The sequence below is a fragment of the Echeneis naucrates genome, chromosome 20 (assembly GCF_900963305.1).
Source record: "Echeneis naucrates chromosome 20, fEcheNa1.1, whole genome shotgun sequence".
Lineage (NCBI taxonomy): Eukaryota > Metazoa > Chordata > Actinopteri > Carangiformes > Echeneidae > Echeneis > Echeneis naucrates.
The window spans coordinates 11180294-11195077 of NC_042530.1; the positions used below are offsets into that span (position 1 = coordinate 11180294).

The window sequence follows — 14784 nt, forward strand, 5'->3', positions numbered from 1 at the left end:
TACAATAAATTCCGTGTCTTGTTGACATCCTGGCATCTGACAATTTGCAAATTTGATATACTAAACTCTTTGAACAGTGACAATCTGACTAATATATCATATCATATGGTTTTGTAAGGGAAATTAGATTTATTTATTTTGACTTATTACAGTAAAATCCTGTCATTTTTGTTTATTCTTACAATAGTATATACAATGAAACAGTTTTGGATTTTTGTTTTACTGGTCTAGCCTGTTTTGGATTTTGACTCGTGGCTGAATAAAAGGTAAACATCAGACAGTTTGCAAGTTAGAGTTTTATTTTGAAGTAACACCCGGAAGTAGTAGTATAATGACAGTGGCTTGATGCCGGGAGATCCACGTTATGGAGCGGAATGAAAGAGGTGTAGTTATATTCAAGCTTATGTGATTGACCTCTGCGATTGTTTGGGAATCCCTCTAAGATAAACAGGTACCTGCTGATAAAAATAATGTGTGTAGGAGTGGAGAGTGGCTGGCGTCGTATTTCCATGCGCTACGTTAATATTCGTGCAGGCTGCGTTTACTGAACTCTGTGGGGGTCTTTGTCCTCAGAGAGACATACAGGTGTTGAGTTACTATCAGATTTTTTGGGCATGACCAACCTGCATCATCAACGGCACGTCTTAATGTAAAGGCTGGGTCTAAACTATGTCAACAATGTAAGTGATTTATTACAGGCATTATATGGTCTCTCATCACAGTGCAAGACTAGATTTGATGAGCAGCAGCGCATCCACTAAACCATTAATAGATGATAAATGTTGGAAGACCTTCATTATTGAGAAGATGCACTCATAATGGACTTCAATGGACTTAAGACAATTCAGGGCAAGGGCAGGGTCACATAGTGCATTACTTAACTAATCCTGTCATAATCCTATCCTACACACAAAATGGGATACTGTAGTGAGAAAAAACACAGAAAAGAACATTTTAAGCTTTCATTGATAGAGAGTTGGGATTCCACTGATATAATATTTAGGATTAAAATTTGTATAGTTATTATTTTTGTTTGTGTGTATGAGAGAGAGCGAGGGAAAGAGACAGTCAGGCATCAGTTGTATCCCCCCCTCAGTCACCTAGAATAACATTGACAGAAGTTTTTGGGACTCTTATTACTGCACTGCTCTCATTACCCTAAATGTTCTGTTTGGCAGTGAGACAAATCTAAGGGTTGCAGAGCAACAGCTGCCAGAAATGTTTATTAATTTATTTACTTTTTTTTTTTAAATACAATTTTTAGTCAGTGACAAAGAGGGCAGAGTGGCCTTTTGTATTATTAAATGACTACATTATCTGAATCAATGCTCAATATATTGATATTCAAATGACATTTGCACACATACACAAACACACTGCTGAACTGCTGATGTTCTACTGGGTGAAAAAGTGTGACTAAATAATGTAAGCTGACTGTTAATATTTTATTGAATATGAGCAAAAGAAACAGATTTTCTGCTCCATGTAAAATCATCCCTTCAGTAACAACATATCTACACTCAGCTACAGTTGTCATTGACCTAAATTAAATATTGGTAACAAGAAAGCAGTCAGCATTTGAGCTACACAATTAGCTATGTTATCAATGTAAAAAAAATGTTGGAACATAGTCATAGTCTTGAAAGTCTTGCTTCCCCCTTGTTGACACAGTTGCCTGCCAGTTGTAGATGGACAACATCTGTTGGGTCTTTCCCATCCTAACACAATTTTTAGAATGACAGTTGAGCGGGAGAGTGCTCGGGTGATGACAGAGGAAGCATCCAACAATAGCCCCAGTCAATCACAGCTTGTGTGGCTCTCACAGTAGCCACGAATGGGCATGGGAGCGCATTTCGTTGCCCCCCCCCCCACAGTTTCTCTGGCTCAACTCTCCTCCAGAGTTCAACCCTTGAAAGGGCTCATATTCAAAATTGAGTGGGTTAAAAATCTCAGGAGGACAGATTTTAATTTGTGGGAAGAGGTCAGGGAAGCCAGAGCCCAGTCAGTGAAGGGCAGATTGATAAAGAGTATTAGAATGACAGCACAGGGGTTTAACCTAAATCTCTGTGGCAATACAACTCACATCATGCTCCATTATTATTCCAACAAGGAAGTCATTTGAATACAGAGCTGTCCTTTATACCATGATTACTTCTCTGAGTGCGTGTTTTTCGTTGCTGTGTTGCAATAGTTCAAGAAAACCCTTATTTGTGTTGCCCAGTGGTAAGCTACTGCGTGTGCCAGGTCCTGCTATGGTGAGGTGTGTCAGCAATGACGGATGTGGAGGTGACCTACGAGGAATTCATTGCCTCTCAAAGGTCTGGTCGCAGGAATGCCATCCATGAAATCCCAGCAAACCCTGGAGTACAGGGACCCACTGATCTGTCACAGGGTCTGGCACACGTTAATATAAACAAATCAGGTAAGAAACATCACTGCAAACAAAGTTTTTTTTCCTCATTGAAAACACTTTTATGGATGAATTGAATCCATGCTCAGCCTACCGTGCTAACTTAAATTCACACATTTTTTTCATGCTGACTTTTCACATCAGTGATTTCACAAGTCATATTTTATGCATGAAGTTTCCTGTCTGTCTGTTTCTGGCTTCATCCACTCCGTCTCCCAGGTGATGAAGGAGAGAACTCTGAAAAAAGCCAAGACACTCCAGCTAAAGAAGATGAGATTCAAAGTGAGGGAAACTGAACAACAAGGAGTTGCAGACATTTATGGACTCAAATAATCACTTGTTTTTGTTTGCATCATTCCTGTATGCTAGGCCTCTACCCTAACCCCAACCCCAACCCTCCTCACCCCCACTGCCATGCATCAGTCACAACACAACACTTCCAGGGAATCCAGCACTTTGCATCATGACTGTCCCGCAGCTGCACTGCAAAATAAATTATATATATACTGCATTTTCTATTTGTCATGGGTAGACAATACTGACTTAATTTTCAAGGAAGGTGGTTAAATATTTTTATAGTCCGGCATTTCAACATCGATCATTCTGACAGGGCCAGCTCTATTCAGCTCTAAACAGTTGGAAAGTGGTCAAAGCATAAATTGTGTTGTGTTCCAGTGGCTGATGGTGCTTTTTTTGTTTTGTTGTTTTTTCCCCCCTCACATACCGACCCACAATCTGTGCTGGCTCTTTTAGCGTACACTGCCAGGCCTTGCTGTCTGCAGATAATATATATTCCTCCTGGAGTAAAAAATGTTGTTGCCAAAGCAAGCCATCTAAACAATTACTTACTGATTTTTATATATTCAAAAAATTTTAGAGTTCTTTTTGCTCAAGGTCTTTACATGGCAAATAATTTTCTAATATTCACCATTTTAAAAATTCATCATACAAATGATTTTCCTTACAATGATTTACAATGTGAACATTTTGTAACTTTGTATGTGTTTGAGTTTTATTACTGGAGTATTTCAGATGGTTTTCTAAAAAATCTATTACCATACATCTTAAGTGAAACCAAATGTTTGGTTAGTAAATTGTTAACTCTTTCATTTCATTGTCTGTGGAAAACATAGTAAAGTACACGATGGCAATGGAGGCATCAGTTAGTCATGTAAAAAGTTAGCATTCTTCATACAAATGTCTATTTTAATGCTGTACCTTTGTTAAACCAACATTAGATAAATGCACTGCACTCCATTAAGCATATCCAAATGTATGTCTATGACTGTTTATGATGGTGTGTTTTTTAAATATTTTTTGTTCATGGTGAATGTTAAGACATAATTTATTTGCTGGAGATTAGAAAAAAAAAAAATCACAATACCAATTGCACTGAAGTCCATTAGTGTGCTATTTATAATTATTATACTTTATCATAGAATTGATGCATGTGTGTACATACATCATGTCCTGTGGATTGTAAGGTGTCTGTTAGAATGATTAATGTTGGGACTGTACCGATGATTGAGTAATTCTATTTTTCAATTTCCAATTGTGTATGGTCTCATAGTGACAGAGCTACCATTTTCAAGACGACAGTGATAGTTATGGTACACTGACTTTTTTGTTAAACCAATCAAAATATGCACTCTAAAATGCCTCTTCTATTCATACTGCATAACAAACACATATATGGCAATTTATTTTAAGCCAGTAACATTATCTGTTAATTTTATTGGCGAATTTGTCTTTTGAGAAATATTACTCATTATAAAATTTGACTAAATCAAAAATTAAATGATATTTTTACTATGATGATTTCTACATTTCGTAACATAAGTACTTTGTAATGTGATTTACCAACCAGCACTGTAGGTGACAGAAAGCATCCAGGCCCTTTTGAGATTCTTTGTACTCTTATTATTTCCTGGCATTCATTCATGAGTCATATTACTGTGCCGTCACAAAAATTGTTGTATAATCCCACCATGTATAACATTAACTTTGTTAGTTTTGATGTACAATTAAAACTTCCTGGTGATAAATGGACTATTCTAAATAAGAATTTTGTGATGTCTGGTCCACTGATAAGATGGCTGAGTAAACTAGGTCTTTTTCTCCCTCTAGTGGTCTTTTTTTTTTTAATAAGTTGTAAAACGGAGGGGTATGGCCCGTAGCATAGATCCTGTGTTGGAATCCAGATCACTGATAGGATGGCAGCCACACAAACCACTCAACCTCCTATGCTGCCAATTTTTGTTCTGTTAATGATAAAGTTCTGTACAGCACTAGTTACTTTGCCTGTTATTTTGTAACTGTGAATGCCTTAAACTGTGATTTTAGGTGATACAATAGATTTTTCTGATGTTGATCCATTTGCTAAAGGGCAATTATAGGCATTTATTTAATCCACCAAAGATTCTTATTGGGTTGGTGTTGATGATTACACATTGATCAAGGTCATGCTAGTCATTAAAAAATATGATTATAGTTTAGAGTGTAGGCATACGTCAAAACCACGACATCAGATACAGTGTGCTTTTTCTTTAATAGTACAACACTGTTGAAAGCAACACAATTAAGCATTTCGTGAATAGACCTCAAATGCAATACAGTACTGTTAGTAGAACTCTTCGAGTAAAAGGTGAAATGCCAAAGAGCTGCTGGTTGGGCCTCAGATCGGTAGCAATCTCTTCAGGGCTTGCATATTTTGTCATGAGATTTTTTCCTCATCAGTTCAATTCTTGTTAGTGGCTTCAGAAAAAAACAATTATTCAGGAATGTACATGAGTAATCGGAGATGAACCCAATTTGGCCAAATTTTGCGCAGCTTGGCGGATTTTCTTTTAAATCAGTGGTGAAATCATCTCATATTATGAAACTCCATATTCCGGTCCGGTAGGTGGCGGTATGCACCAGAAATAAACCCAGGCTACCTCTGTTTATAATGTGCACCAGTGATTGTTTACCAGGTCACACATCAAATTACGCAATCCCCTCTGCGCTCTGTCAGGCTGCAGCCAACCCGGGGTCGGGGTCCACACAGGTGCTGTGTTGCCAGGTTCGTCTGTTATAAGCCATGTTAGGCTTGTTGTTCTGTAAATTCTCGTCAAATATAGTCTTTTGTGAGTTTTTGGGCTTGTTTTCTAAAGTGTAGTTGCTTATTTGATGATCCCCCCCCCTCCCCGATTCTCCACAATAAAGCAAACCGCAGTAGTTTGTCCTTTTCCAGGTGTGCTCTGTCTACAACCGCGGTTCATTGGTTACCGCACACCGGAAGCGAAAAGTGCCAAAACAAACAAACAAACAAACAAGCAAAAAAACTCGACAGCTCTCAGCTTAAAGGGACATCAGTGTCACTATGTTAAAACAACGTGAGCTGAAGGTAGCCTGTCACACATCCATCAGTGCTGTGGATTATCTCGGTGAATTGACTGGGTCAGCCTCGACCGATGAAATGCCAAAAGCAGTAACCGAAGAAATGATGTTCAGAGACCCCATGAGTGATACTGGAGGTGTCCCTGTTTGCATCCCCCTGTTATAGTTGAGGTGTATTTACTGTCAATTTTCTGTTGTCTATTCAAACTACATATATATTTTACCTAATGTGCTGGGTTTGGACCCCAAGTTGGGCTTTGTTTTTGTTTGTTGTGTTTTTGTTTTTGTTTTTTTTTTTTGAGAAGTTTTTTTCCTTTTTTCCATGGACCTTATTGCTTGTTTCTGTCGCGAGATCTGGCAACACAGGCCAGGTAGCCGGTCCGCCATTAGAGACAAACTGCCGTTCACACCCACAATCACACTGATAATGGACTCACCAACTCACCTAAAAGCGCACATCAGAGCACCTGGACGGGATGAAGTGAGAGCGCTCACCACTGGGCCACCATGCCGGTTCTACGTCACCCGCCATGTACGAAGGCATTTGTCATCACGCCCGCGCGGCTTTGCGTCGCACGTCATCATTTTAGTGCGTACCCGAACACGGAAGTAATATAAACTAGTTCCGGTCATGGCCGCTTGGGGCCGGTTCCGAAACCAACAGTATTTACATAAAATCCCTACCATAAAGTATACAAATTCTCAGGTGAGATTTCTGTTGTCAATTTATCCTTAAAAATAGCTTTTAGGCATTTTTTTTCAAATGAGTTTTAAAATGGCTTCAAGTCATGTGTATGATCTAATGGTTGCTTTTAGTGAAAGGTGAGAGCCATCACAGTTGGCTAGCTGCTAGCTGTGCTCTGCCTAGTCTATTTAATGAGTTTTTGGTAATATGTTTGTTTTTTATGCCAGTATCAGCTCGGGATATCTGGCCAACTAGCTCAGCAGCTTAATTAGTGTAGTTGGTGGCTTACTTCAGTGTTCTTCTGCATATCTACTGATTTCACCAAGGTACACCAGATCATATAATCTTTCATCACATAGATCACTAAACTGTGACACAAGAAGGCAACACCCTGGAGATGATTGTGTCTTCAAGCAAACGTTTAACTCATATACCTTTCTTTCATAAAAAGGAAAAACTTTTAAGTTGTTAACTTGGCATTCTAATACAGGACCAGCTAGTTCATATCGATAGATTTTACTTTCAGAAACTTGGTGTATGTAGAAACAAAATGTAGAAAATATAACCACAACAGCTCCCTGTTGATTCCTTATTCTCGTTCAACAAAGGCTGGGCATACATATGAAAACATTATGGGTTTCCATTTTTGTGAGTATACATTTGAAAGTCAAGTTCAACGACGTTCAAAACTGTGCTATGGAGTAATGTCAACCACATAAGAAACACGGCTACATTCTCACGTAATGTTCCATACAAAATTATCTGCACATTTCATAGAAAACGCAGAGTGAAAAAGAAATGTGTTTTCACACAATCCATAAAATTTCACAGAGATGAGGGAGTCCATGAATCTATGTGGATCCTCAACACACTCTAATCAGCTCTAAAACATGATAATATTCAAAAGTATGTTTTCCATTGTTCAGATTCCTGTGCCAAACTATTTCAGAATAATTTGTTTCAGGGCTTTTTCAAAGGCACATGTACACAAATGCCTAATTTCCTTGTGGAATAAAAAATCCATGTACATCCTTGTGGAGCTCAGTGTTTACATATGCTCGAGCTACTTCCTTGAAGGTCTTGCCGTCAAGAACCAGCATGAAACAAGATTGGCCTGGATTGGAGTTCAAAACTGACACCAAAACCACACCTGCAAATAAAAAAGAAGGGATGCAATGTAAAGACAAAGCACCAAAACTCTAAGGTACCACATCAGATGATGGAAGGTTTGTCTAATTTACCTTTGCTTTAAAATTTACAGTAGACAATTAATATGCTACCATTAACGGATCGTGTATTTTTAGGTGGGTATTCTTTTCCATGTGTGCCCAAACTGATGCTGTATGTAACAGCATATATGATATACCATACGTACTGCATATGCACCATACATATTACACAGTATTCTCACCATCATCCTCTGACTCTCCATTTGGCCTGGGAACAAACACTGGCTCCGATGGCCAGCAGTTGTCTTCACTCCAGTAGATCACTTCCTTGGTTTCTGTGTCAAACTTGGCAATCTTCAATAAATAAATAGATTAAGAAAAATAAGTATTACTAAAGTTTATGAAATTTACTTTGTTTAATGTTAAATTGTTTTGGAGCTTTGAGTATAATATTATAAAAAAAAAAAAAACATGATCTGCACGTCTTGTATTTGGCATATTGTGTTGTCACTGCTTGTCTGTTATACTAAGGAGAATTGGGGCTGGTTTAAATGATTTTATTATGCACTAAATAAAATCCTGCGTTATTATGTAGAGGCTCACTTATCACTTAGACAACACTTTTGTGGTAAAAGAAAAACCACTCACACTCTTATCTGTCTCGACATTATCTGAAAAGAATTGATTGCACTTAGAAACTTTGATCACAGAATTGTGTAACTGTTTGGCCAACACAAAAATGATTAAAGGGCAGCTTTTTAAGACCAAATATATGTTGATATAAAATATGCAATTTCCGATCAATTGTTCATTTATGAAATTATTTCTCACTCTTTTCACTGACGTTCCAGGTCTCTTTATGTTGAATAAGGGAAATCCATCTATTAGATAAGCACTGTGCCATCATAGTACTTTGTCCCAGCTAAAGGCCATGCAAAAAGCAATAAAGTTGTCAAATAATAATTCCAGCTCTATATGTAAAGAGCCTTGATGTAACTTTGTTATGATTTGGCGCTATACAAATAAATCTGATTTGATTTGAATTCTGGGAATAGAAGGAATAAAGGAAAATCGGCAGCAACTACTTCTCACATGGTTAGCTGGGTTAACAGGTCAGTGTGATTCTTCATTAACTGACGCAATAAACCTCAAGTTGTCATGGACTTTGAGAATATGTGTACATATTTAGGTCAACGAAAACATTGTCTGAACTCATCATCACAAGATTTGCTTTAACTGTTGCTTTTTTCCTTTTTTGTTCATTTCCATCCTGTATTACATATTAAGTGGAAATGAATAAAAACACAATTGTCCAAATCAGGATGTTTCCTTTGGTACATTCCCCTTTGCGCACATTATACCTTTGGACTGTATGTGCAGTGGGACACAAGGGAATCTTGTTTGATCTATAAGACCTTGCTTGATAGTTTGAAACTTTATTGTTTCTTTCCGCTGTTTCTGGTTCCTTGCACAAGTATGCCCAATGGAGAGGATGTGCGTATTATGGCCAGAACCATTATGTGGTTTGGTCTTTGTTTGGTGCAAGTAGTGATTCCCACTTTAACAGTGCTTCCTATTTCCTATTGTGCCAGGTGGTAATTATCAGCTGGGCAATGTGCTTCCTAACTCTGTAATAACAATGCTTTCAGGACATCCATTTCCCATAAGCTTTGCTTGTAAAAGCTCTATTCTTCAACAGTTCGATAAGGCAGATGTATCCAATACTTTTGCTCTGTAATGGCTAATTTATAAACAATTGGAATGTTACCTGTCTGGATAGTGCAGACTCCTCCACGCAGTTCCCATAGACAAACTGCTGCTTCTTGCCATTGAAGTTGTAATTAATTCTGGGTAATTCAAGGCCTGGTGGAAATACAATGAGAGTTTTCCTTTTTGCACGGACTAACGTTGTTTTCCTTAAAGTGCAACAGTTGCAGTTGAATTTAACTTGAACTATTATAATATGATGTGTGTCTATGAGACGGGTTCTGGTTTTACCTTCATAGAGCACTTCTGCCTGGCAGGTGAGTTTGCCTTCTTTCTCCTTAACAGCATTTGCTGTTGTGTATTTGAGTTTCACCAGGTCCTCTCCCACTGCGATACCCTGCAAAACCCAGTCAAAAAACAAATTCTCAGTGTCCCAAGAACATCTTCCCCAAGCCGTCGGATGAAATGATCATTTAAATATCTCACCTTGTCCGAATGGACGGGAATCACAAATCTTTTGTAACTTGGTTTAGAGTAGTTTTCGTCGGGGAACCCGGTGTTTTCCTTCAGTTTGCTCAGGTAGAACATATCATAAAGGCTGGTGTCTTTGTAGGCGATGACATCAAAAACCACATGGCCGTCATCCTCAAAAGCATTCACATGATGGTAGACAACCATTGCGCCTGTGTAGAACTTTGTCTCAACTTCTTTGCCAGTCTTTCTGTCTATCAGATGGATCAGAGTCTGAGAAAGAAATAATTATTGGGAAAGAGATTACCCACCATAATGACATCTTAAATACATTATATTCAGAGCTAGACTCAATCCCACATTGCTTTATATAGACAGAAATGGTCCCTTACATTTTCCTCAGGGCAGAACTTCAGGCAACTCGCCCAGTTGACTCCCCTCATGTATGCAGTGGCCATCTTGAGGATGTCCAGTTTAAAAGGCTGCTCAATGAAGATGAAGTAATTGTCCGTCATGCCAAAGCTGTGGTAGTAGCTGGGTGTGAGCATGGAGCGGCAGGGAACTGTGCAGATCACCTCTGTTTTCTTCAGAACAGGGACATTCTTGCCTCTGTCTGAAAGACCAAAAACCCAAAGACACAAAGAAAACAAACGCACTGATTAAACAAGCTGCTCAACATTTATGCATTAAATGGGGTCCAAACACGCATCTCTTGTGAGATTCACCTCTCTCTGATACTGCGGGGACTTTAAACAGAATGTATTTGGTCTTGCCCTTCTCTGCTATTGAAGTTCCCATGTTGTAAGCGTTTCCCTCCTTATCATAGTGCACATGGGATGAGGCCATGTTTACAGGCAGGTACTTCATGTAGTCCACCTGTGTGTGACAGAAATATGTGAGTTTTTACACATGTATTTCATTGTGCCTTACCAGTGGTTAGCATCAGCGGATGGGTTTACCTTCTCCTGAGTTTCCAAGGTCTCGGGATCAATCTTTCGAATGTAGTTAGTTTCAGAGGTGGCGTAGTAGTCATTCCCATATTTGATGAAATTGCTTGCGCCGTTGTCCGTAAAGTCAGGAACTGTGTGGTTGAGAAAGGTAATTGCCCTGTGGAGTGAAAGAAATTATTGTTTAAAATCGCAGTGAACAGAATTTAGGTGGATTATGAAGTAGACCTAATTTCCTCGCCGTATGTAAGGAAAAATGTAGGTTATTTGTATCTCAGCAAAATCAAAAGACTTGCTATCCTCATATTGCAGATCCTTTAGAAAATGACTTGTTAACGAATTAGAAATGTTGCAAAAGAACTACATACAGCCCTCACACTGAACTGAAGGATGAACTGGGAGGCCTAATAAACACTGCAATGAAATGGGAAGTTTGTAATGAAGTCCAATAAGCCTAATAATGAATAAATAATGAAATTGTGTTTGAGCATACTTACTTCACAATGAAGTTCTTGCTTGGGTCTGGATAGGCCATTGTCCCCATTTCAGACACAACTATCCTGTTTGCATCCATGTTAGCTGTATAGGTGTCACTTCTGAGGAATCTGCTTCTGTGGGTCATTTCACCTGTGAGAAAAAAGAAGAATTTACACTTGTGGCCTTTGTGCATATTGACAAAAAAAAAAAAAAATAGTGCAGTCAGATCTTTTCATCAGCTGCAATATTTCTAACTACACCTGAATTCATTAAAGATAGGAATTGCAAGACCGACCGTCTTTAAAGGTAAAGCTGTGCATAATGGCCATCCCATCAAACCAGTGGTTATAGCTGGTGTCCCCCACAGAAAAGATGCCCGGGCCATTGCGAAGCAGTATGCCTTGAAGCCAGCTGGGAATGGTCCCTATTAAAAGGGAGCAAAAAGCCACAAAGCCCTCAGAGATGTGATTTCAATCAGTATTCCTGTTGGTTTATGTCGTGCAAGAGCTTGACCTACCTTTTACTTCTGCCTTGAAGGGCTCCGGCTTCTCCACTGCATTCTTTGAGAAGTCTGTGGCCATTTCTGCTAACAGAACAGTGAGAAGCACTTGGAGGTGTCTGAATATATGTTGGCCAACTCCAAACATACCATGAAAACCACTCCCCATGTCTTTCTTGGGATTTCTCAAAGGACATATTATCTTATCGCTTGCGTGCAGATCACTGCCCTCTGTAAAGCCTTTGAGAGCTCAGATCAGAGAAATGCTCCACTAGGAAAGTGTTGATGAAGTTGCAGTTTTTCTCTTCCTGCACATTTGGTATTCTCTCCATTGACTGCATTATTTCAAATGAATTTTTATTGAATGCCACATTTTTTTTAAATTTTACTTCTTTTTGGATTCAGACTGTTGATTACGATACTGGGCAGCTGGAATAGTTAACTTTTTCCAACAGGGAGTTTTAATGTGATTTGAGAATGATCTGGGTGAGTGATGCTGCTAATAGTACTTTATGGACTTTATTTGACAATTATCACATAAATACATGTATTGTTTTTGTTTTCTAATAGAGGGTTGTGTAGCAATTCCAGAAAAAAAAAACTTACTAATGGTGAATTACTATTTCAAGCTGCATGACTGTTTGTTTTTTCTCAATCTCCATTTGTATGGTCCGGGTTCTGGATTACTTGTCCAGTAATCCCTTGATTACTTGACCTTTAGCTCAGAAAGAGATAATGACCCATATCACATTCTGAGCAAAAAAAAAAAAAAAAAAAAACAGCTTTATTCTTTTATTGCATTCCTGTGTTTGTTTCTGAGAACAGCTTACTGCTGACATGTCTGTCCTGAGGTGGAGGGTGCTGGAGGGCAGGAGCAGCTTCTTATCTCTGCTGTATGGGTAATCAGTGGATTCCATTTAATGTACACAGAACAGAACATATTTTCAACTCCTTCATCACAATACATTGGTCAGATTTCTATGAAAGATTCACTTCTTCCATTCCCATTGACAGTTCGTTTCACAAGAGATTCTTCCGTGTTTCGTTCTGCTTTTCTTCTTTTTTTCGAGCAGCATTGGTTCATGTTTTTTTTGGAGACTGGGTCTATTTTTACATTATTCGGTTTCAAATGATTACGATCATTTAATTAAGAAGCGAAATTCAGTTTGAGAGGAGGCGTTTTCTGTTTCCAAACACACGAAGGGGAGAAACTGAAACGAAACTCTTATGAGTCAGAGGAAAGATGTGACATGTTTTGTTTTCTTCTTTTGAAATTTTTTTTTTTTAGTTTGACAACACCCAATGATGACTAAAGGGTTCGTACTCACATAACACTATTGCATAAAAAAAAAACATCAGCGTTTGAAATGAATGAATTGACATTTATATTTCCTTTCAAACTTAAAGGATACTTAAACTTACCACTTTGCAAGAGTAAATCCAAAGTACAGACCTGGCAGCGTCCCCACACCGGACAGGCACACCGGGCAGGCGGAGAAGGATCATTGGAGGCTCTCACAGTTTAACGGAATGCGCCTTGTGTGCCGGAGGTCGGAGATTCAGCTGGTGGTCTGCTGGGTGTCCACACAGGCACACTGTATTTTTCCCACCTCCCCCAGAGTCCCAAACACACTAAAGCTGTCAAGTACCAATGTCACCAAAGGTGCGCCAAGTCTATTTCCTGACATTATTTCATTTGCTCATAAGGCGCTCTGAGACAATTGCGGGGTCGTCTCATTTTAGCGTTTAACCACAGAAAGTCTAATTTCTTAGTTATCCGGCTGTCTGTTTTCAACAAGGCTAACATGTTCTTTTGTTTACTTTTCAGCCTTAACGTGAACTTCCAGGGTTTGTGTTTTCTGTGCTAACAAACTGCTTCAGTTAGCAGTATTGATCTGTTTACTGTTTCAATCCAAAATAATCAGATACCCTGCAAAGTCAATGTTCAGGTGAACAATACCATTCATTCAGTTGATGGAGTCATGTTTATGCTGAATTATGTCAGTTTTACAAGCATGACAATAAAACGTGCCTTTGACTTTCTGGCTATGACTTTTTTGGGACTACTGTGGGCATTTAAGCTTTCCAGTTTGCTCTTCCCAAAGTGAGTTTCTTAACCACAAAATTTTCTTTTCTTTTTTTTTCTTTTTTTTTTTTTTGTCCCATTTAACCCCACACGTGAGCTAGAAAAGTGTGACACACTATGTTGCAGTGTGGTACAGCAGTTGTACATGGTCTCTGGCAAGTTAGGCAAAACAGAATGTAGCCCCATTAGTGACATTACTCATTGTTGATTCAGCCGCTGCCTGCCTACAGATTTGCCAAAGAGAGTCCACAGAGCAGAAACGCAGGACAACTGTGATCTGATAGCTCTGGTAAGACATTACTGAATGTGAGACTGAGCCATTCATTGAGATTCATACAGTCGATCATTATCATGATAAGAATATTTGATCAATATAAATATTAAAAGGCTTATCTTGAGCATTTGCACATTCTATGGCATAAATAAAAAACCTGAAAGTGAAGCAGCCGTTGTTGCTGGCAGTGTGTAACTACACTACTAACATTATAGACTGGAATAAAATAAGGCAGCAGATGGAAATGTGTGTGCCTCGCTTTTACCAGCAGGGGGCACAAATTATTTACTGTTTTATTGGGTCTGGACATTTTCTTGCAATTTGAAAAACAAATTGAAATTGATGGACATGAACTACATCATAAGACCTAGATGTGCGTTGGTCATCTGCAGTTCCCTTCAAATATGTAACAACTATTCAGTGTGATAGCTTCCAGGAGAACAAATAAAACTAACAATGAAATGTTTTGATGGCTTTCTTTCTTGAAATGGTATTTCATGTGAGCGAAAAAAAACAAAACAAAACAACACCACAAAGTGTGAAATAATATCGTGTTTATAGTGTTTAAGACTGATTAGCCTCTCATGTCAACACGTCCTGCCGAGATAGAATAACTTTGATCACGTTTTTTGCAGCACAAAAAAAAAAAAAAAAAAAAAATCCATATAAAATATTCAGGGC

The 14784-nt window shown here is 38.6% G+C and overlaps 2 protein-coding genes across 2 annotated transcripts; one reads left to right on the forward strand and one right to left on the reverse strand.

Moving 5' to 3' along the window:
* Positions 1-2226: 2226 nt before the first annotated feature.
* pkia (cAMP-dependent protein kinase inhibitor alpha) lies at positions 2227-2877 on the forward strand. Its single transcript, XM_029529671.1, has 3 exons — positions 2227-2422; positions 2630-2692; positions 2834-2877. The coding sequence occupies exons 1-3, from the start codon at positions 2272-2274 to the stop codon at positions 2875-2877; spliced, it is 258 nt and encodes an 85-aa protein (XP_029385531.1). The 5' UTR covers positions 2227-2271.
* bco1 (beta-carotene oxygenase 1) lies at positions 2820-14615 on the reverse strand. The gene is made up of 11 exons (XM_029529249.1): positions 11762-14615; positions 11540-11668; positions 11265-11394; positions 10780-10927; positions 10546-10696; positions 10213-10433; positions 9836-10093; positions 9641-9746; positions 9411-9505; positions 7885-7996; positions 2820-7623 (listed from the first exon to the last, which is right to left on the reverse strand). Exons 1-11 carry the CDS (start codon positions 11910-11912, stop codon positions 7469-7471), a joined length of 1656 nt encoding a protein of 551 aa, XP_029385109.1. The 5' UTR covers positions 11913-14615; the 3' UTR covers positions 2820-7468.
* Positions 14616-14784: the final 169 nt, after the last annotated feature.

What these genes read in the sequence shown, in the direction of transcription:
- pkia (XM_029529671.1), top strand. Translation starts at nt 2,272, where the DNA reads ATGACGGATGTGGAGGTGACCTACGAGGAATTCATTGCCTCTCAAAGG. An exon ending in CGTTAATATAAACAAATCAG is followed by an intron (nt 2,423 to 2,629) that starts GTAAGAAACATC and finishes TCCGTCTCCCAG; the next exon opens with GTGATGAAGGAGAGAACTCT. An exon ending in TAAAGAAGATGAGATTCAAA is followed by an intron (nt 2,693 to 2,833) that starts GTGAGGGAAACT and finishes GCCATGCATCAG; the next exon opens with TCACAACACAACACTTCCAG.
- bco1 (XM_029529249.1), bottom strand. Translation starts at nt 11,912, where the DNA reads ATGGGGAGTGGTTTTCATGGTATGTTTGGAGTTGGCCAACATATATTC. An exon ending in CAGCTTTACCTTTAAAGACG is followed by an intron (nt 11,395 to 11,539) that starts GTCGGTCTTGCA and finishes TTTTTCTCACAG; the next exon opens with GTGAAATGACCCACAGAAGC. An exon ending in TGGAGAGTCAGAGGATGATG is followed by an intron (nt 7,624 to 7,884) that starts GTGAGAATACTG and finishes TTTTATTTGCAG; the next exon opens with GTGTGGTTTTGGTGTCAGTT.